Here is a 21865-nt window from a genome sequence, read left to right as displayed (position 1 = left end):
CTTGCAAATTTGTTACTGTTATAGCCCACACTAAGAGGAAGGGCTTTGGTTTGACCCTTTGTACACCTGAGGAATTAGCATTAGAGCTGACTAAACCCACAGGATCAATCTCAAAGCTCTGGCTCCTCACTGAAAAAGGCCAGAACACCACAACTGCAAATGAAGCAACATTTTCTGTGGTATTGTTAGAAAAGGTCTCCCTCCTCAATGAAACCAATAGCAATGACTGTCCTTTCCCACCAGAAATCTCTGACTCACAATGGAAAAACCATATATATATACACATACATAAATACTAAGCCCTATCAGTGGGGTCAAGTCTCTGTCTTTACAATTCTGTTTCCAGAGTTGTCTCCAATGAAACTAATGCTCCAAACCAGAACTATCACATTAATAGTTACTTTCCTTTATTATCTACAGAACCCTTTCTGGCCAAAGCAGTAAGGACTCTATAGGAGTCCGAAAACTTTACAAGGTGACGGCATTTCTGTGTTTATTGTAAGCCATTTCTATTGCAAATTGCAACAACTTTTCAAAGTGCAGCAGTGATTTGGAAATGCAGGAACACTAATACATCAATTGCCATGACTAATGTGTAAACTTTTAATGACCTTGGCAAAATCTATCTTTCATTGGGCAAGTGCCACTATTTTGACTGTACAAAATATTTTGGAAATATGTTGAAAATTATACTTGTTTTGGAAAATATTTCAGGATTTCAGTATAGCAAATGGAGCTATATTAAATAAAAGTTTGACATGGAAGAGAAAACACTCCAAGTCTTTTTTTTTTTTTCTTTTAAAAGAGGTATCCTCCAAGTGTTGTACATTCATAGAATGCTGACTTCTTATCCAAACAAACTTAAGAAGATAAAACATTATCTTGAATGGTTTTCAGTTTCATTCAGTCACTGTCATCTTCTTGTTTCAGACCACCTCCTTCTTCACTGTTGCCCTCTCCATCACTTTCCTTGTCCCAGTCCTTCATAGATGCTCCCATCATGAAGTCATCACGCAGTATATTCCATTCTGGCCCCTCTTCAGACTTCACTTCACCCTGAATGTTTGAGGGGAAGAGAAGAAAGAACAGAGGAATGAGATAAATGTAAAGACAGTAAAAGATGCAAGGTCTCCATGCAATCAAATAACACCTCCTACAATCAGCAGACAGAGGGCCAGGTCTTTGTGCAAATGGTACAGAAACATGCAGAACAACCAAAAATGACTTGATGCTAAAATGCCAACTTGTTTTAAACAAACCAATAAAAGAAATATGGAAACAAAACAATTATTCCTCATGGATGAAACAGTCACCCTAGGTATGGCTTCCTTTATTAAAATCTTTCTTGGCAATCAGAATGGACTCATGATATAATTTATTAACCCCCAGGTGCTGCTTCATTAGAACACTTCTTGGCACATTTCTAAAACACAAATATGGATTTAATAAAGGCTTAACCCCTCCAAATTTAATATTTAACATATTCAGTGATTCATGAACTAAATCCCCTTTATGTGAATTATTACCTCACTACCTGGGCTTGTCATATGGTACAAAGCTGCCTCTAAAAGAAACAAAGCTGATCTACTCTTAGCAAGCCAACAACACCTTACTCCAAATTTCCTACCCTTGGAAGTGGATAAACTCGAGGCCCACTGCATGGACTGGTGAATAATAAAGAGAAGGGCCGGGAGTGGAGTTTCAGGTTAGTGCGGGAAACAGCGCTTGGTCGCGGCTCCCGGAGGTGACAGATCACATTTGGGCAGTGCAACAGCCCCATCCTGTGGCAACACTTTCAAACAACAGCTGGAAGCTATGCTTGCATCCTTTCCGGAGGAAAATACCGAAAGCTGCTCGATGAACTGAGGAACGATTTATTTCAGTGTTAATGCCTTAGCAGCAAAACATTTTTGACGAACAACATGGATCAGTGTCCAGCAGGCAAGCAAAAAATTGTCCTACCAAAGTGGAATTAGGGGCACTGAAAACACTAATTTGTTTCTGCAAGGTCTTTGAAAATAAATTTAACACTGGCACCCCAGGGAGGCTTTCCCCACTCCCATGCTCCAAAGAAGGGACCTCAGCATCCTCTGCAGACAAGATTTGCCTGCTGGATGCAAAATCTGCAGTAAATGTATGATCACTGTAGATATCTGTCCATGCCTCTTCTCTGCCATGCATCTAGGAATGTGATACCACTGCATATTTAAGCTGAAGCCTGTGGGAATCAAGATTTGGAACAGAGCAGCATACAGAATTTGCTTTCAGGAGAAAAGAGAAATGAAGAATGAGAGTCCATTACTGTAAATAAAACATGTCCTATCACACTATCAGAAGTTATCTGAGTGCAAAATGTCTGCCAAACAAGGTATGTGTTTTTAATAGCTAATCAAAGCAGAAATGCTACATGTGACTTCTGCAGTTCTTTATCAAACACTGCCCTCACAAAAACAGGATAACAAGTCTTAACATTTTTCTTCCCAAAAGGAATTTCCCAGGGCCCAGCTCAAATAAAGAGAAACTCTACAGCTGTTCCTCAAGATGTTTGCACTGGGTTTGGGTTTAGGGTTTGCTTTTGTGCCTTTACAGATGCTCTCTCATTAATGGCTACTCCCATCCAACAATTCCCCTTTTTCCTAGGGTAGTGCCTCCTAAGCACTCATCACTCTTGCAGAAATTTACTTCAAATGCTACACCCAGTAAGCCTAAAATCATCTCAGAAGGGGCAATCAATGACCTGGAATTAAAGAGCTACAGATAAGGTAGGTCCCTAGCCAGACCTTAAAATTTTCACATGAGATTCATCTGTATTATTATGATAGTGCAAACACAGGTAGTCTGTTCTGGGATGCAAGGAGAGGGTAACTTTATCTTTCCCAGATCTTTGATAAATCAATATTTGAACCGTGAAATTTAAGAGTTGAATCTGAAATACTTAAAAGGAAACATCCCATATTTCTTACAAAACAATCTACATTTTTGGTTTTCAATAATAAACCCAATAGAATTGCCTTTTTTTTTTTTTTTTTTTTCCCAGATGTGCAGAACAGGGATTTTTTTTCTTATTTTGTTTTGGTTTTTAAACAGCACAGAAGGAGTAGATTATTATCAGCAATCACAGTTGTAGGCTCAGGGTCTGGAAAGCTCCTTCTTTCTGGCTATGTCAAGTGAACAACAGCACAAGAGCAGAACTTTAACAAAAGAGGGATGGTGATCTTCCGTAGCATCACCCATTCTGTAAAGCACCACAAAGGCCTGAATAGAGTTTTACAACAAGCCCAAAGGAGAAGGACAGAGGTAGCATGTTCATGCCTCAAAGATTAAATGCTTGAAAGCAAATATTTAATCAATTTTAAGCATGCCTCCAAGTGAAGAAAATGCCTTATTTAGTATCTTCATTCCTAACTCATTTACTACTTATTTTCCCCTCAGAATAAAAATTCTACAAATCTACTGCATCACAAAACATTCTCAAAGTCTTAAGAAAATATGCAGTGAGAATATTTGTATAATTGACAATTAGTTGAACTGTAACATCACTTCCCAACTTGCTTTATGTAAGAATGTTAATACAGTTGGGTTTTCAATGCCATAATCTAGTTTCATCTAAATAAAACAAAACTGATTCTTGGCACGTGGAAAATAAACTAACTTTCAATCTACACAAATGCTTTTGAACTCCCAGTCAGCTGTTCATGCACATCTCACTACCACACTGAAGTCCCCTTTGAACATCCCCAAATGAAAACAAAGCAGAATCTGAATTCTTCAGTAAGGCAAGGAGTGAAGAATTCTCATGTTGCTTTTTTTCCTCTCCTCTTTTATACACTGGAAATGGGTTTTTTTGGCCAGAAGGGTCTGGCAACCTATTTCAAAAGGTCTGAGAGGCAGCAATTAGTAAAATACCTCTAGAATCACTGTCGTTTTACTAATTGCTGGTGATGAACTTCTTATCATGAGCTGAAATAAGGCAGACCAAAGCATGCACTGTGGTTACTCTAGTGCTGATACTTGCTCTGATGAACTCATAGTCCAGTTGAAGAGTTCATGTAAATTTAAAAAAAAAACCTTGCCTACTTGCTAGGCTATCACAGCATTAGCTAAAGCCTCTTACAAGTAGGGCTCCATAGTGGGGACATACTTCCTGAACTAATTCTGCTTTGAAGACATACTCCCTAAAATCTGCACCAGGACAAGATGAACTGAAATTCTTGGTCAAGTCCTAATAAAACAAAGGTCCAAACTAGGCTCCAAGTAAGCTTAGTTCTGTCACTCAGAACAAGTAGCTGACCCTTGCAGGATCCAGCCTGGAACTGCCTCCTGGATGCTTTAAAAGGAATTGGTCTATGAAAGCCTTGTGGTAGCAGCAGCAGCTATAAGATCAAGTTAGAAATCGCCATGTTTTTGTTCGTTTCTTTACCACCACAAAAAACTGGAGCTACAAAATTTGATCTTGGTAAATGACAAGACAGTATATGAGACCTGCCAAACTCAACACTGGAGCTGTGGCAGACAGCACTGACATCAAGGTGTGGGATCAATCCTCTCTGCCCCATCTGAAGCAGGATGATACCTGCCCAAGCTTTTCAGAACCTTACACTCAAGCAGACTGAAGTCCATAGTCTTACTGGTAAGTAATGGCATTAAAAGATATGCCTTGAAATCGGACAAAAGACAACATTTCACTCCACTGTCCACCAGCTTGGGTCACTTGAGCAACTCCAGCTTCTGCATCTGCAAAGCAACAAACACACCTACAGCACCATGGAGATTCCCTGAGAGCAGTGTCCAGAAGAAGACAGGAATTCCAGGGTTTTAGAAAAGGAACATTTTTCAGACCTAAGGATTACAATCATCACACTGGACCCCTACGCTTTTGCTTTGTGTATAAGGTGAAATGCCAGAGCTTGCAGGGGCGTCTCTCTTTACCATCACCTACAATAAATGTTTATTTGTACCTGTCAGGGAAGGAATTTCTAACATAAATATCTCTCAAGCAACAACTTTAAGCACTGAGAAAACAATTCTAACATGTCTAATTAATCTGAACTGCCTCCCCAGGTTCCTCTGTTTTGCTCAATACAAACATTTAAGACCTTGAGACATAGTGAAGCTTTTGTCATGATGAAGAATTTAAAAAGCGTAACTGCCAGAACACATTCTCACAAACATCTGACAATTACCTTCCCTGTCAGCCCGCATCTTGCTCTGAATGACTGCTTCTATTCTGGTTCTCATCTCCAAGCAAGTCCATGTAAACTGAGCTCAAAAAACCCCTATCAGGCAGCACAGGCATACACTGAGTTGTGTTAAATCTCAATTTAAAATAAAATTTTAAAAATCTAATTAATCTCAATTTAAAGTAACAATAATAATAATAAACCCCTCACTTGGCAGAAGAGGGGGAGGGAATAAAAAGCAAAGAACACCAGCATAATCATTTCTCCTAAGTTAATTTTCAGCAATATGCGAGCTCACAGGTAAGAAAATAAATTTCCTTCAGGCTGAGAAGAAATGAAAAAAACTGCAGCCAAAGTACCTAAAGCAGAAAACAAAATGTAATGATTTTTAACAGGAAATTTATACTTGGGGTTTAATCATTAGTGCTGCCAGCAACTTAATCTGATTTGAAACGCAGCAAGATCTTGACTCTAAGAAAAGTTTCTACGTAAGCCTGATCCCAAACAGCCAAAAACCCCACAAATCTGCAAACTGAGACTACAACCTACACCACTATTATCTTGAACTTCTGAGCTGAATTCTCACAGCAGCTCGCTCTGAGAAGCATTTTCAGCTTCCAGAACATGTGAGCTGCACAACAGAAATTTATTCTGCTGCAGTATAATTCTGCACAATCATTTATTCCTTAGGGTGAGAGTTATTCAATACCTATCTGCATTCTCTCTCTGAATGAGAAATTAAAGCAACTGAACTAAACTGCCCTGGTTTACTTGAAGTGACACTACACTGTGCGTATCAACAGCGGGACAGGGGATTTACTCAGATCACAACTTTCTCATATACATCAGAATCTTCTCTGGCAATTCTAGTAAATAAATCTAAGAATGAAATTTTTTTACAGCGTGTTTTGAGACCTGCTGTTCCTGTTCAAACTTCTCTGAAAGTAGCACACTGGAAATATTACTACAAGCACAACAAATAGTGATTTTCCTTTTGAGCAGAGACAGAAGACCACCCAGAGCGTAATGACCTGCACAAGGAATCTCCTCATCCTCACATCCTCCTCTAGGGTTTACTACAACTGGGGATGTGTGAATGAGAAGGAATGCTTTGGGTTGGCACACAGAGGCTTAACATGGCCCAGCTTTGGAGGGGTCAGAACTCAATTACAGAATTTCTAAAAACAAGCATAAACCTGGGCCTAAGCAAAGAAGAAAATTCAGAAGCGTTGTTACTAGATGTTCAGTTTCAAAGAAGAATCTTAGAAAAAGCTGATGAGAGAACAGATTTCCTCAGGCTTGGTTCACCAGAAACCTCAGAAATTATTATTTCTGTCAGGAAAAGCAAAAATATTTTAAGAATTCAAGCTTAACACAGGGCCATTCTGCACACAGGACGCTCTGGAACTCCTCAGCCTGTGCTGTACTCCAGCCATCGACAGCAGCCATCTCAGAAACCCCTGTGCTGCACCAGGAATTCCACCACATGTTGCTGCATGACCTGTTTGGCCATACTGGCATCAAGACTCCCTTCCCATGTTTTAATGAGCATGATGTATAGCAAGGGCACCCTACACCAGGAGCAAGTTGCACAGTTCCTGAACCACCAAGCTGTACCTGGAAAATACACAGATATAGCAAGAGTGCCCAGTAAAAAAGTATGCAGTCAAGATTAAGGCCTCCACTGTGCTATCCCTCAGAAGTCACATCCTCATGACTTTCAACAGTTTACTTTAGACAAACATTTTCCAGTCACAACAGATTTTTCTCAGATGTCACCCATTTATGAAAGACACTTATGCAGTATCTCAACTGGGTACCGAAAATTTTCTGCAAGTTGTTAATAAAAGCTTGCCTGCTGGCCCAGTAAGGAAACATGCAGACCTGCAGCTGTTTGGAGTATTTCTGATTTTTTTTTTACACAATAAATCAGTAGCTTGCAAATTTTTAAATGATCTGAATATCACTCAAATTATTTCCAACAAATGATGCTAAAATAATCCACTGTTTTTCATTATGATTTAGCAAGAGGCATAATGGAGTGAGTCCCAAAAGGTTGTCTCAAACAATAAAGGCTACAGTAATGACCATGCCTGTCCCTTCCAGCACTTAAGAAATCACCTCACAAAACAGCTGATCAGAAGGAAGTGAGGCAAGTAAAAACCCTCTCCCTGACTCAGGATTTCCACTTTTAAGTCCCACAAGGAGTGTAAGGATCCAAAAAACTTTGAGGTAGGAGGGTGAGGAATAAAAAAATGCCAAAAGAGTCTACAAGGAACTAAGCTTTATGCAATTTTTATCTGCTAAGCTTGTCTGATTTCACCTCCCTACAGTCATTGCCTTTGCTTTTACTTCAATGGTTTTTGTGACATATCCTGGAGGTCTCTAAATCCAAATTTCTCTGATTTTATATTCCTATAATTTCCCCTCACATTATCATGTATGAGTGGCAAGCTCATTAAGGAACAGACCATACCCCTCAATACTCCCAAGCTGCTTTCTAAAAGTAGTTTAAACCTAATGAAGGAAGATGTAAACTGCCCACAATACCAATCCCTTATCTTAAAACATCTGGCCACCCTTTCTCTGCATTTCTGACCTTTGCATCTCTGTCTATGTTTTTGTATGAGCTTTCCCAACAGCTGCAGGTGGAGAAGAAATGATACAGACCACCTGCAGACCACTGTCCAAAGTGCAGCAGCAAACCAAAAAGAGGTCAGACCTTTCCAAGAGACAGTTTTAATATAATTTCTAATACTAACCAGGTTTTAACAAGTGTATTTTCTAATCTTTCAGTAAATTTCAGAAACATTCATTAAAAATTGGCTGGGACTTCCCACAGTACTGAAAAAAAAAATTACTGAACTCAGCAACCCTCTAACCATTGCAGGCTGGAAGCAGTTTGATCCACCACTCCTGAAGTCTGTTGACCAAGATAAACAGATGAGTAGGTACTCACAGAAGTCATTTGTAACACACACACGCTGGAAATCACAACATTTTGTACCTTAATAAAACTTCAAAGTAAAGGAATCACTTTCCATGATAATTTCCAATAGCAAATGCTCAGATGGAGGAAACAAACTTATTCAGATAGACAAGCTCCACCCAAACCTTCTTACTTCCAGAGAACACTTTTCTATAAAACTTAATGAAATGTTTAGATGTATTTTTCTCTAAGTACACTGCCCTGCCTATAAGTTATGAACAAAGCCAAGAGTGAAGAGCTGCTTTTATAAGGCTTCCAACTTGATTTACCAGATAAAAGCCCAATAGTATTTGACTCTTTGTGCTTTGTATACTCACAGGAAGATCAAAGGAAGATGTATGCCACAAATTTTTCAAATGTGGTTGTTTTAGACATAGTTTTACTGAAAAAAAAAGCCTTGCAACGTCTGAAAACAAAACACTTCATAGTATCCTGTGCACTAATAAACAAATAGCAAGGCAAATTACTCTCAAATATGACAGATGGAGCTGTCTCAGCATTGCCTGACATTTCAATCACAAGTCCCTGTTTACATTCACTTAAAAATTTGCCAAACTTCAACTGCTTCATGCTGAAGAATTTTGCAATGTTTCAAATACAACCACTTTATTCCTTTTCACAGAAAGACAAAATATTCTGTCTTCAGCTCTAAGGAAGAAAGACATTTTCTACAGGAACCCATTAAAACCTTGTATCATTCATTCTTTTTAAACTTAAAAATCAGTTGTGTTTTGGAGCTGGCAACATATCTTTTGCTGTCTCCATGAACATTTGCCTGGATCTGGACAAGTTATAAACATCTGGAAGATGGCCCTCCCCAAACCTCAGGTCACCACCTCAGTAGATACAATAAGCATTTAGCATCCAAATTCTCTAAGATATCTGTCCTCACTGATCACACACTATCTGCATCTTAGCAGGCAGCATTCAGCTGAACTGAGAGTGACTCATGATGACACACAGGGAACTGGCCTTTCTGTGGGAACAGCTGTCAGGGCTGCTCCTGCATTAGGCACAGGATACTTGCTTGGCCCTCAGGTGCAGGGGGAAAGAACCTGTCAGGAACACAGAACAGGAAGAGGATAAAAAAAAAAGGTAGATGGGAACAAAGTGCAAAACCACTTTTCCCTTCCTGACTTCTGATCAAATATCCAATAAAGAGGACAGAAAGGGATATCTGCGTATAATACCACAGGAAAAAAGGTAAACCTAGTAAAATATTTCACATGACCCTTAATTGTCTTATGTGGAGTTGAATTTACAGTGTCAACTTCTTGACATCGAATCAATCAAATTTAAATACTGAAACATTGACAAATTTAAATTGACATTTAAATATTGAAAAAAGTCCTACATTCCCATGTTAACACAGATGTGCATTGCTATGACAACAATCTTAAAAACCCAATCCTGTTGATGACCCAAACTCTGTAAGTTAATACAACTTCTAAACAAACTTAAAGTAAAAGTGTCATAATTAAACACCCTCTAGTACTGCACAACAAGCCTTTATGTTAAAGAACTTATAAGTTATGTTCCGTATAAGGAATATAGGATATGGCAAACTGATGGCAGGCTGCACTGCATTTATCCCTAAGGATATTCCTAAGAATATAGCATACAATTACTTGTCAGCAACTTTCTGGTACAAAACAAAAAAACTTCATTAAAAGCATCAGCTCCAAACTCATATGGGGTGACCTTCAAGAGAGTGTACACACAGTCAGAAAAACAGATAAAAATGCAGGATCCAAAGGAATCCAAATTAAAAGTTTTTGTGCATGTGATGGGAACACATTTATTAAAACTGGGAGAATACATCTACTCTGGCTACAGCTGAACTAAATTAATACTTGGCTGCCCCCTCAAATCTGCTGGAATACATGCATGCCTGGTTACTCCTTCAACTAGGTCTGTAAAACCAATACACAACAGCTGTAGTAATAAACTTCTGCTACTCTGCAATGCCATTATCACCTAAGGAAGTTTCTTGATAAGATTAAAAGAGATGTTGATACACCTTACCAAATTTCCAGAAGTCATCTCTGCCTTCATCCACTCTTGAGAAACAATTTCGTAGCACAGGTTGAAGCAACTGTTCAGACTACTGTCACTCCAAAGAGGTATATGAATGAAAACAGTTGTTTTTTTTTCACCCTCCCCATTTCTACACTGTGAAAGACCTAGCTAACAGCCAATACTCAAGAAGCTGCAAGGAAAAGAAGGCAGTCACTCTCAGTTTTTAAACTGATGTGACTTTTAAGCTGGAAAGCACAATTTATACCCCCATTCAGCTTAAAAAATGAAAGCCCCCATGCCACTCCTTGTATCCCAGCAAGAACAGTGGTCAAAGTCGGAAGCATAGTATTCCTCCTGCACTTGAACAATCTTCAAACTACAGCTTAAAATAGACTCATGAATAGAAGAAAAATCTATGCTAAGTCTGACTCTAATCACTGTCCTTACAAATTACTTACCAGATACTTGGAGCATTTATAAAATACACTTGAGGTAGAAGTAACTTTTCTGGAAAAGCACTTTAAGTCCCATCTGAGCAATAGCTGCTATGAAATAGCACTTGTATTCTTCTTCACTCATCTTCCTTCCCATCAATAATTTATTTTAGAATAGGCACTATTTTGACACCAACACACCAATTTTTTCCAGATGCCATCCCAACACAGGAAGCAAATTGTGCCTATGGGTCATGTAGTCAGCCTAGCTTACAGAAAGATTACATTGCAGAGTTTGGATCATGGTTACTGAAGTGGACCAGGAAATCCTGCTCTTACTTTCACCACTGAAATGCTCTGCATCAGATCTGATTTAAGAAAGCTTACAAGCTGAAGCAAAATGCTACAAAGTCCTAATGAAAAATGAAAGGTCAAGGAGTGCAGGTTATGCTTGTCATAAAGAGCATCTGTAACTTTCATGCCAGTTGTTTATGTATCACTAAAAAAATGTTTTACCACACAGTAAAATGCTTGACAGGGACCAGCACAAATGAGAAGTCAATATGAAACTGTCACTGACACACAGCAAGCAAGGAGAATAACTCTGCATTTCCTCTCAATTTCCTTGTTTTCTTACAATTAAGATTTCAAGACTCTGTGTAGTTCACTACATTAGCCAACATATCTGTGTAACTGCAGGAGAACAGAAACTTCACTCGACCCTAGAAGCAAGGGTACTTCCTAAGAGCACCCTGTATTAAGGACCTAAAGAAAACAAAAGCTTTCTACAAGGAATCCTTTACTGCCACTACCTATTTCTGTATTCATTCTATAGACATAAAAATAACTTCAGTCTCCAAGCCTGAAAAAACAGCGTTCTGATACATACCCTTTCTAAACCTATACTTTAATAAAGTTTCTTGTAGTGTCTTACAGGAAGACATGACCAACACATTCTGAAATGAAAAGCTGGTGTGTAAGGATTGTGTTAAACAAATTGAAAACTCTCATATCTGCCAATAAAAGATTCATAGAAAAACCCACCTCAAAACTTAAAAAAAAGCCCATCCGAACACAAACAAGTGGGATTTCATTTTTTTTTTTTTTTTTAATGACTACATTTTTCTCCCACATTGCAAGGCTTCAGAGAAGGTGGTGAGGGGAGAGAAATTAGATGATCTTACCCAGAGGCAAGCACCATGCACAGTAACTTGGAAAAAAAACAGGAAAAAATATTACACAAGTCAGCTGGCTCAGCAAGGATTAAGAAATACTTTGATAAACAGCAAATGATATGAAAGGCAAAGCTTTTGGCTCCAGCTCAGAAAAATAATTACTCCCAGCTGGGCACAGAGAACTCCAAGAAGGGCTACAATTTCACAAGAAGGGCACAGGAAAACCTACACAGCCTTACAGTCTTTCTTTCATAGTTATGTTGGTAGGTATATGCCAAGTAACATTTAGGCCAATGGCTAAAAGTAAACAAGACTATGAACAATGTTCTAGTGGGGCACAGGTTACCTGCCTTTCCCAGGCATGCATAAAGCTGATGGAAGTAGAGAACAAAATTTAAAAAGTGGTCATGCTAGTTTGAAATTATACTGCTGCAGATGGGCCTTTACAGAACATTTAATTTCTTTTTTTCACACATAAATATACTTGGCTAAATAGTCAATCAACAGAGCTTTATAAGGGATTTCTTCAACAACCCCTGACACTTGAAAGAAGTTGCCAAACTTTTAAAAATACAAAGCAAATTTTGCATTCAAAAACTCCTGCAGAGCAAGAAAATGCTTTCACCCACTCTCAAAATACAGTCAAGTTTCATGTCACAGCAGAAGGCTTGAGTCAAAAGAGGTTCGCTTTCACTAGTAAAACTTTTTTTCTGCTATTTTTCCTGCTGACTGCTTGTTTTATATGGGTGGGGTAATGTTTTTATTGTTCTGGACTGCCCTTTAATTGATGGCAGAGTGCCTGGATTTTGGGATTGGCATCTCTTCCCCCTTTTTTTTAAAAATTAATACACTCTATACTCTCGACTGCTAAAAACAAACCCACAAAACAAATAAACAAAAGCTTTCAGATGGCACAAACAATCTGCTGAAACCCTGCTGCAAGGAATTTACTACCGAAAAGCCTAATCCAGGCTTCCTACCCTCTGAAACACTCTCAAAGACCAAGAAGCAGAGAACAGTGGAGGCCAGCTGAACTGTTCAGTGGCTAAATATTTGTGTAATTCTGAGAAAGAAGATCAGATTTTGGCCTCAGCCTCAAGCCTCAAGAACTACCAGGAGGGGAGCTTGCTAAATGAGTAAGATATGTTCTCAAGAGAAAATAAGGCAGATTAGGAACAGCTTGAAAAGGAGTTCTTGAAGAGTTTGGTTCAGTATTAAATCGAATGGAGAGTCGCTGAAGCAAAGGCTGAAGAGTCACTGAAACAAGGGAGAGAGGAAGGAGGGTGGTCTGTCTAGGCAGACATGCAATTAAAAAACCCAACCAAAAATCCCAATCCACACCCCAGCTTTTGTGCACAAGCAATGTGAAAACAGCATCTACATTAACACTCAAACCCAAGACTAACCAGCCAGCATCTAAAGCATCTCCAGCGGTCTTGAATGGAAATATGCTATTACTGATGATGCCAAAATAAAATTTTTTTTTTTAGCATTGAATCATTTGCAATCTGTCTTTTCTGCTTTTATTTTGTGATTGGATAATTGAGTGAACATAACACTAGTAATTAAAAAATTGCCCTGCTACAATGTGACACAAAACAAAGGTCCTAGTTCTTGCTCAGATATTGATTTAATGCTGACTACAATATTAGTTGGCACTGCCATTCTTCCAATATTTTGCTATTCCAAGGGAGGAGAAACAAACAAATGAACCAAAAAAAAGAGAACCACACACATACACATGCCCCCCCCCCCCACCCCACCCCAAACAAGTAAGCTGGAATTATTTAAGGAGAAATAAAGTGTCAGCACCAAGCTAAATTGTTCTCATTATCCAAAGAACTTAAAAAATACTTTAATATTACACTTGCATGAAAATTGTATGAGCACACCATGCCAGGCAGTGTTTCAGCATGTTCCCCAAGTGCACGCAAACAAAAAACATATGACAAAATGTTGTCTCCCGACTGATTAAAGTATTTCTTCCTAGCATGGAAAAGCACTTAGTTAACTGCAGTGTGTCTGTGCCAACTGCAGTATTCCACCCACCACCAAGCACAGAGTTCAAACCTGGACACAAATATGCTTCAAAAACGTGCAGCTTCTGAAATACGAGAAAGAGTTGTCCGAGCAACTTGTTTTCAACCCTGAGCTACTTGGTGAGCTGAAAGAACTGGTGAAGAGTTGGATGAGTCCAACTACACTGTGTCTCAAACACATTTGGAAAAAGTGGAATGTATTTCTTTCCAAAACATCACAAGAGCAAGGAAGCCACACCAGCACAACACACACAGAGAATCAGGGAAAGAAATCCTACATACAAGGTTTAATACATCTGTGTTGCTTTCTATTGTGGTATTCATTTTGTATTGCAAATCCTTCAGTTTCAGACACCATAATCACACAAAGGAAGTGAGTTTGACATGACCAAACTGTGGGGACACAGAAGTAGTACAGTCTAATACACCATGTAAGATGAACAGCCTCCAGGTCTTTAACCATTTCAAGGAGCTAACTATTATTGGCCAAATTCCAAATGTCACAACCCACCGTAATATAGCAGCTTGTTCCATAACTGGTGTAAAATCCAAGATAAAATCTAGTGTTTCATAATCCTTTTTAAAACACAGCTAAACCAAGTTATTTGCATAATAGACTCCATGTCTTATCAGAAGAGCTTCCAGTGTTTTGTACTTTGATAGTCAAAAAACAGGCAAAATAGGCTAAAAGCTACTTGTTCCCTTCTACAAGTCTCAAAACATCCCAGCCATTTGGGTCAGAGGTTTATGAAAAGCAAGCACATTAACAGCAAGTCATTATATTGAGAAGGTACCTTGTAAGTATTTTTTTTTTCTCACAGATGAAGCCTACCTGTTTACTTTTAGTGGCCATTCCAGCAGAATTCTTGGTTCCTTTAGCCCCCTCCATATTTCTTAGAACATCAATGAAATCTCTCTTTGAAACAGAAGACATCAGTTTAGCACGCTTCCTCTCAGAGCTCCCTGCTTTCTTCACCTCCTCTTCCATTTTCTTCTGGTGCGTCCTGACAGCGTTGAATAATTGTACAACACCTCTGGGACAGGGAAAAAGACAACAAAGCAAATCTTTTAACTCAAGTTCCTTTCACAGAAATGAACCCCCTACTAAAGCTAATCAGTGCAGATGCTGGATGGCTTCTAACTCCCCAAAATGGTTACCTGGACCTCGATTTGGTCAAGAAGTAACATTTACTACAACACAAAAGACTTTCAATTTTTACTCTTCCTTCATACTTATTGCTAGGAACCAGTAACAAACAAATCTACTATTCAGACTCTGAAGTAAGCCTGGTAACATGGCACCAAGATCAGTTTCATCCTTGGGAGTATGTTATTTGTCCTAAAATCATTTATTAAATTACTCAGGCAAGTCTCTTAAAGGCAGCTGAAGCTGGGAAATAGGACATACAGGCAGCACATCAAAATGTTCAACTAGTTCTGTGACACCAAACTACCACAATGTGAACAGGCAGCTGAACTTCACAGCCATGGATCTGGTGAATCCTCTGTGGAGAAGCAAAAAACTAGAACAGTAGAAACAACTGTTCTGCATTTTTAAGGCATTAAATTAACAAAATGAGGGGATCCAACAAAGCACTTCTGCTAAGCAAACATTAGATTCCCATCTAAATTTTTACTCTTTCATAAAGCTTCTGAAATCGTTCGTTGAACTTGATACTGTAGAATGCAGACCTGTCTATAAATCTCTCGGCTCCTGCTAGTCACTTCTTAAGAGTTCAGTCTGATTGGAAACAGATTACCTGCACAGGCCTTTTCCTCCTCTTTCTGATATACATACATTTAAGGAAAACATTCAAAAAAACTTTTACCTTGTGGCAATTCTCTGAAGATTTCTTTCCTTCTCTCGGTCTTTGACAACATCTGGCTTCACTCGGCACATCATTTCCCATTCCCGCTTTTTATCGAGCTGCATTATAAATATTGTTATGTGAAACAACATGGACATTTGAGAATGCAGTATGACCTGACAGAGTATGCAGCAGGAGGAAAAAAGTATCTGCAAAGTTCAGTTTGGTTGAAAGTAAAAGGAGCTCCAATATAGGGCTAGACAAGTCTCTCACATTGATACAACAGGGGCCACACTGAGAGTGTGATTCTCCCAGAGAGTCATCTGCTTCCAGTAACAAAAGCCTAGGAAAAAGACTTTTACACCTACTGCCTTAAGCAAGGAAATTATTCAAAGACAGCCTTCAAATCCCAGATTTCACAAGCTGATCACAGAGAAATTTATACACAGTAAAATCCTGGGTCCATCAAGACTGGCATGTCACATTTTGAGCCTTGAGAATTTGACTTCCCCCGACAGAACTGGTCCCATGGCTTTGTGACCAAAGCGACACTCAGCAAAGACGGCAACAGGCAGAACTCTAACACAGGAAGAGCACCAAGTGTCCACCAAACAACAAATCATGTCTACAGTACTGGTTTTTGTCTATTTTTTTGGAGGTTCTCCAATTCTAAACCAAACTGATCCCCTTTTCCTACCACCAGACACAAAACCATCAGCTTTGTTCCTGCTGCAATAGGAGACCATTGTATTTCATGACCTCTGCTTTAGGACTAAGTTTTTCTTCCACTCTGAACAATTTAACAGTGTTCTAGGCCTGGTGATGTTCCATTAAAGAAGTTTTATGCAAGAAGTCTCTAATGGAATTTGAGAGTCCTTATCTTTATAATTACAGGCAGACTACTATGAACTTCTGAGTTTATGAACATGTTTTGGCCTTTGATCAAAAGAACTGCCCTATTCTACCTTTCATCAGCAAGAAATCTGTGAAAGGCAAATTGCTTTCAAGTTTTTCTAAAGCAAACAAGTCACTTTGGGGACCTCAGGCCCATCTCTGTTTTGCAGTATTCTCATGTATTTACAGGACGAGAGCAGGCATTTAGGACAACCATAACTGTGCAGATGCTGTACTGAAGCTCTCTGAATTTAAAAGGCAAGCCATGGCCCAACTGCAGCATGTCCCAAACTGTCAGGTGAATAACCTGGTTATCTCACAGAAACAGAACTGGTAGGATGAGACATTAGAACTATTAATGTATTTCTAGCCTGAAGGTAAATCAATCAGAGGCTGGAATTAAAAGTTCCACTGAAGGCACAAACAAATTACTTACTTGCCAACATGGTTTGGTTTCTTCATACCAGTTTCAGAACCAGAAGCAATTTATGGCACAGACATGGTAATAGAAAACTCCAAACAGGAAAATGACTGAGGGGAGCAAACAACAATGCACAACCACATCAATGATTACTGCAGTCTCAGCCTAGAGGCCTTGATTTTGGAAGTCACAGCACAATTTAAATGGAAGCAGTTTTCTTCTATTTCTCCCTCTCACTTTCTATGGTAGACAACTATTTCAATTTGTAATGCCAACAAAGTGAATTTCGCGCCAAATAAACAACACCAATTAAAAAAAATCAAGCTTGAAGTAGCTGCTTTCACCCCTTCAAAAAAGAAAACACCTTAAGCTGACAGACTGGAACACTCCTGCTGCCAGTGTTCAGCCTGCCCGATGACCCAAAAGAAGCAGTAAGAGAAAAAACCTTACACAGCATGACTGGAAAGTGGGAGAAAAAAAAAATTAAGCTACTCAAGATCACTGTGAAGTAGAGACTCCAAAACTGAGACAGCCTCAGCAGAGATCTGGGACAGTGCTCTGAGACTATATTGCATGTAGCCCATCTGACAGTCACTGCACATGGAATACTGCATCTTTTTCTCACCCTCATCTTCTTTTCTTGCCTCTCTTGGTTTTTTTTCTCTCTTTCCTTCTCTAGGCTTTTATTCTTGGCCAAGATGGTGGATTTATTCTGTGGAATCTTTTTGTTGAGCACTTTTGCCATGGCATCTGCCCATCCTGAACTTGGGCCATCTTTGCAGCTTGTTGCCTCTTCAGCCACACTGCCAGGGACTGCTGCTTCATCTTCATCATCACCATCCAGGGCTTCACCTCCCGAAGAGTAGCTGTCTTCTGGAAGTTCTGAGCTTAACTCAGAACCTAGGGATTAAAAAAAAAAAAAAAGAACATAAGCAAAGAAAAGTATCAGGAACTGTTTCTAGTAAGAATCCTTCACTAGTGCCATGTAAATGTTATCCAAGTTCAGAGCAAGGTATTACTGTAAATGTGCTGTTAGAATTAATTCCTCAAGCAGGCACACACCATTATACTGAATTTATTAGAAACTATGTAGTGCAAGTGCTTGCTCACCTCAGTGAGGATTTAAAGTGACTAAAAGAGGCTGGGCAAAAGGGAAAAGGCAGTCTTGGACATTTATTATTAGATTATTGAAAATTTTTATGTTTAGGACTGGTAATTGTGGGGGGAAAACCTGTCTATTACCCAGTTTAAAAAGTGTTACTTATAAATGCCTATCCACACAAATATGTGTGCATATGTATGTACACACACAGAGCGAAACTGCAACAGTGACATCTGGTGTTTGACTGAAAACAGCCACAGGAATTAAACTGAAGCTGGGGGGGCATTTCTTATGTGACAGCAAAACCTGCTCAGAGACAACACTGCCAGCAAAAATACAATTACCTAATCATAACAACCCAGGGGAGACTGCTTTGTGGAATACAGCATCAAGACAGGCAAGTCAAAAGAAACCAGAGGCACTGAGCTTTTCTGGGTAAGTAACTGATCAAGTCACACAAATGAAACACCCCCAAAGTTAAACTTCCTTACCCCTATGAGCCCTTCAAAATAAAAGAAGGAAACAAAGTTACAATACCAAAGTTTGGAATTAAGACAGCTGAAAACAGCCAAATTGATAGCACAAGAACTACAGGAAGAGTTAGTCCTCATTACTCTGTTCAGTGGGTCAAACTGCAAAAACTGAAATCTTTAACAGTGCAGGTGATTAACTAGAATGAAATGTGCTGCAGGTTTACCGTGTGCTAAAATATGCTGGGTTATTTCACTTCACCATGTAATCAAGAGCAGAGCATACTCGAGGTCGCGCCACCATTAACTACCATTCTAGTAATATTTGTGCCACATTAATTAATTATCTTACATACAACTTTCAAGACTGCAAAATCAAATGCTGAACAGAAGGAAGTTGGTTTCTGATCTCACCCAGTCCCAGATTCCTCACATGACTCACTTTCATCCATCTACCACTCTCAAACTCCTTAAAAAAAGGAAATTTAAATTTTAAACCACAGTACTGCTGAGCCAAGTGCTTTACTTCATAAGCACTCCTATATCCCATGAAGTACCTTTATCAACCAAACCATTAAGAGAATGAAGCCAGGAGTGCTTCACAAGATCTGTTCTCCATAAAACCATGCAGGCAGCTATTAATGATATTCCCCATTAATCAACTGTCTATTTAATGACTAAGCAACCATAAACATACACTCTGCTGCCACACTAATTCATTATTCTGCCTTCTTCATGAGCCTGTTTAAACCAGAAAAAAACCTAACAAACAACATAGCAGGAAAACAGTGGCACTGACCAATTTAAAATAAAACCTTTACTGCCCAGGCATGTTTAGAGGCTTGGGGAGCATTTAGTTATCCTGATGGAAGGAAGTGAGAGTCTGTGGTTACAAAACAAATGTGGAAGAGAAATAATGACTGAATACTTGGTCATTATCTCTATCAGTATTACTTTTACTACCACCAAGTGATATGTCATGCTCCACTTAAAATGAAATTATAGGAGTGTTTTCCAACAGTCCTTACTATAAACTGGAAATTTAGACGTAGCAAATTTTCTCAACACATTCAGTAACTACTTAAAGGCATCCTTTTTATCCTTTAATATCCTTCTAGATATCTATATCTATATTCTTTGTTTCCAATAAAAAATAAATTCAAACCATTGCCTGCAAAAAAGTAACTGCAGCACCACATGACATTCATTATACATGTGGAACCACATCCTGGTTCCTACAGGTTCTTACACGTAAAACAAGGTCAAGTTTTCACCCTGGGCCTTGTCCATGCTATCATATTGCTATTTAGCTTTTAATCAGCCCCTGTTTGTGACTTTTTTTACACACACAAAAGCAAACAACGACCAAAAGACCAAACCTGAATCCCCCACACTGCTTAGGCCAAACTTTTGCAGTTAGCCATAAAAAACAGATCAGACTCATAAAAAGGAAATTTGCAAAAACACGTATCATTTCCTTTACATAACATCTTCTGCCAATAAAATAGGAGAATAATACCAACATTTTGCTTTCAACAATTACAGAAAATTTAACAAGGTTTCCACTACCTGCCATAATGTATTTTTTAATACATCAGAGTCAGCACAGCATGAGATAAAAAAAGAGGCATTTCAAAATAATTTAAACCAGATTAATTCAATCAGAAGTAGGACCTGGGGCCCTGTTCTGAATAAAAAGACTGGTATCTAGCATAGATTTAATATAAAAAGTTTTAATTGTTTATGTGTGTTGTTGTGAAATACACATACACATCTCTCTCTCACTCTTTCAGACTCGCTCAGTGATGAAGGTGTAGACAGACTTAAAACACAGTGAACATTCAGCAATGAGCTCTGAAAGGAGCTCCCACACAACGCTTCCCTTTGGGTTCAGTTTTGACGCTCAAACCAAACAGAACCAATGCTGGAGCCACAGCTCCAAGCGGCCACAACCCTGACTCCTCCCAGAGCAAAGTAAAAAAGAAATACAGTCACAGAACAGGATGAAGAAATGATCACAACTGGTTAGGTACACTCTCACAACACGCAAGGAGGCGAGAACGAGTGCAGAACCGTGCGTTAAGGGTTAATCACTGGAACGAGAGCGTCCCAGGGCTTTCCTTCGGGGAGAAGCAGATCCCAGCTCGCACAGACAAGGAACTCGCGCAGCTCTGCACAGTCGTTCCCCTCTCTCCCAAGAAAGAGGACAGTGAAAGCTGTTTTGGTGGGCCTAGGGAATTAAGGAGCTGTTGGCGGCACTCCCCGGGCTGGGTGGGAAAAGCCCAAGGGTCACCAGGCACCGCGGCAATGGCAGCCACGGGACACGCCGCCACGAAGCGGCCTTAGCAGGTGGCCTGGCCGGGCCGGGGCCTGCACTCCCGTACCCCATGCCGACCGGCGCCGGCCTCGGCCTACGGTCCGGAGCGGGGGGGATGAAGGGCCACGGACCCACGGGCGGGCTCGGACGGGGCAGAGAGGAAAGGTCTCCAAGGTCAGAGACGGCCCACAGCGGCGATGCTTCAGAAGAAGAGAGGGCCCCAACCCCGTTCCCGCTGCCGTTACCGCTGTCCGTGTCCGCGGCTCCATGCCCACGTGGGCCCGCCACGGCCGCCGCCATCTTCCCCACGGTCCGCCCAAGTACCGCGCTCCACCCCGACCTCCAAGCCGCCAAGCGGCGTTCCGGCTCCTGGGGTTCCGGGCAAGCGAGAGGCGCTTCCGGGGCGGGGCCGGAGGCGAGTGGGGTCAGGGCCTCCGGGCGGGCAGAAATGGGCCCGTGGGTAGAGCAAACAGGGCTGGCTGCGCCCTCCTGCCCCCCAGGCCCTGCCTGCTGCTCTGTGCAGACCTGCGCGGAGCCTCCGGCTGTTCCAGCCTTTACAGGTGCCGTCGTGGGGTCGGTCCCAGGCAGGGCCCGATCGGGGCCTCCCGGGGCTCCCTGTGCCGCGAGCTGCGCTCACCTGGAGCATGGAAAGTACCTTGGGAACCGCTCCAGCACGGCAAAGCTCGGGCTGATTGTTCGCTTCCCCCCAGCGGGGGGCCACTGTGGATGGACATGGCAACGATAAAAATAAATTAATGCTGTACATATGTGTGTGTGTATCTATCTATCTATCTGTCTATCTATCTATCTATCTATCTTGTCTATCTATCTATATATATCTAGGAGTCCTGGTGCAAAGAGGAATTTGAAGGCTCCACCAACAGCACTGGTGTACCCAGAAAGATTTAGTCACGCTTTCAAACATTGCTTTAAGGCCCAAAAGGAGGGACTGGAGGTGCTTGCAACCTCTGGTTGATGTACTGAAATTGCTTTCTCTTAGTGGTGGTATTTTAGCAC

At 40.3% G+C, this 21865-nt stretch overlaps 1 protein-coding gene across 1 annotated transcript; it reads right to left on the bottom strand.

Annotated features, from left to right (window-relative positions):
• Positions 1–385: 385 nt before the first annotated feature.
• Positions 386–21607, bottom strand: RRP15 (ribosomal RNA processing 15 homolog). Its single transcript, XM_041426690.1, has 5 exons — positions 21094–21607; positions 17585–17859; positions 15666–15763; positions 14669–14870; positions 386–1056 (listed from the first exon to the last, which is right to left on the bottom strand). Exons 1-5 carry the CDS (start codon positions 21146–21148, stop codon positions 904–906), a joined length of 783 nt encoding a protein of 260 aa, XP_041282624.1. The 5' UTR covers positions 21149–21607; the 3' UTR covers positions 386–903.
• Between the last annotated feature and the right edge of the window lie 258 nt (positions 21608–21865).

Source organism: Onychostruthus taczanowskii, unplaced genomic scaffold, assembly GCF_017590055.1.
Source record: "Onychostruthus taczanowskii isolate IOZ18803 unplaced genomic scaffold, ASM1759005v1 scaffold93, whole genome shotgun sequence".
NCBI lineage: Eukaryota > Metazoa > Chordata > Aves > Passeriformes > Passeridae > Onychostruthus > Onychostruthus taczanowskii.
Note: the sequence above shows the minus strand (reverse complement) of the source record. Positions and strands in the feature narration are given on the sequence as shown.

Bases quoted from the DNA above. Each gene is read 5' to 3' on its own strand.
- RRP15 (XM_041426690.1), bottom strand. From the start codon at position 21,148: ATGGCGGCGGCCGTGGCGGGCCCACGTGGGCATGGAGCCGCGGACACG. The intron at 17,860-21,093 runs GTAACGGCAGCG...TTTAATCCCTAG, and splicing joins AGCCGCGGACACGGACAGCG to GTTCTGAGTTAAGCTCAGAA. The intron at 15,764-17,584 runs GTGAGAAAAAGA...TTTATAATGCAG, and splicing joins GGCAAGAAAAGAAGATGAGG to CTCGATAAAAAGCGGGAATG.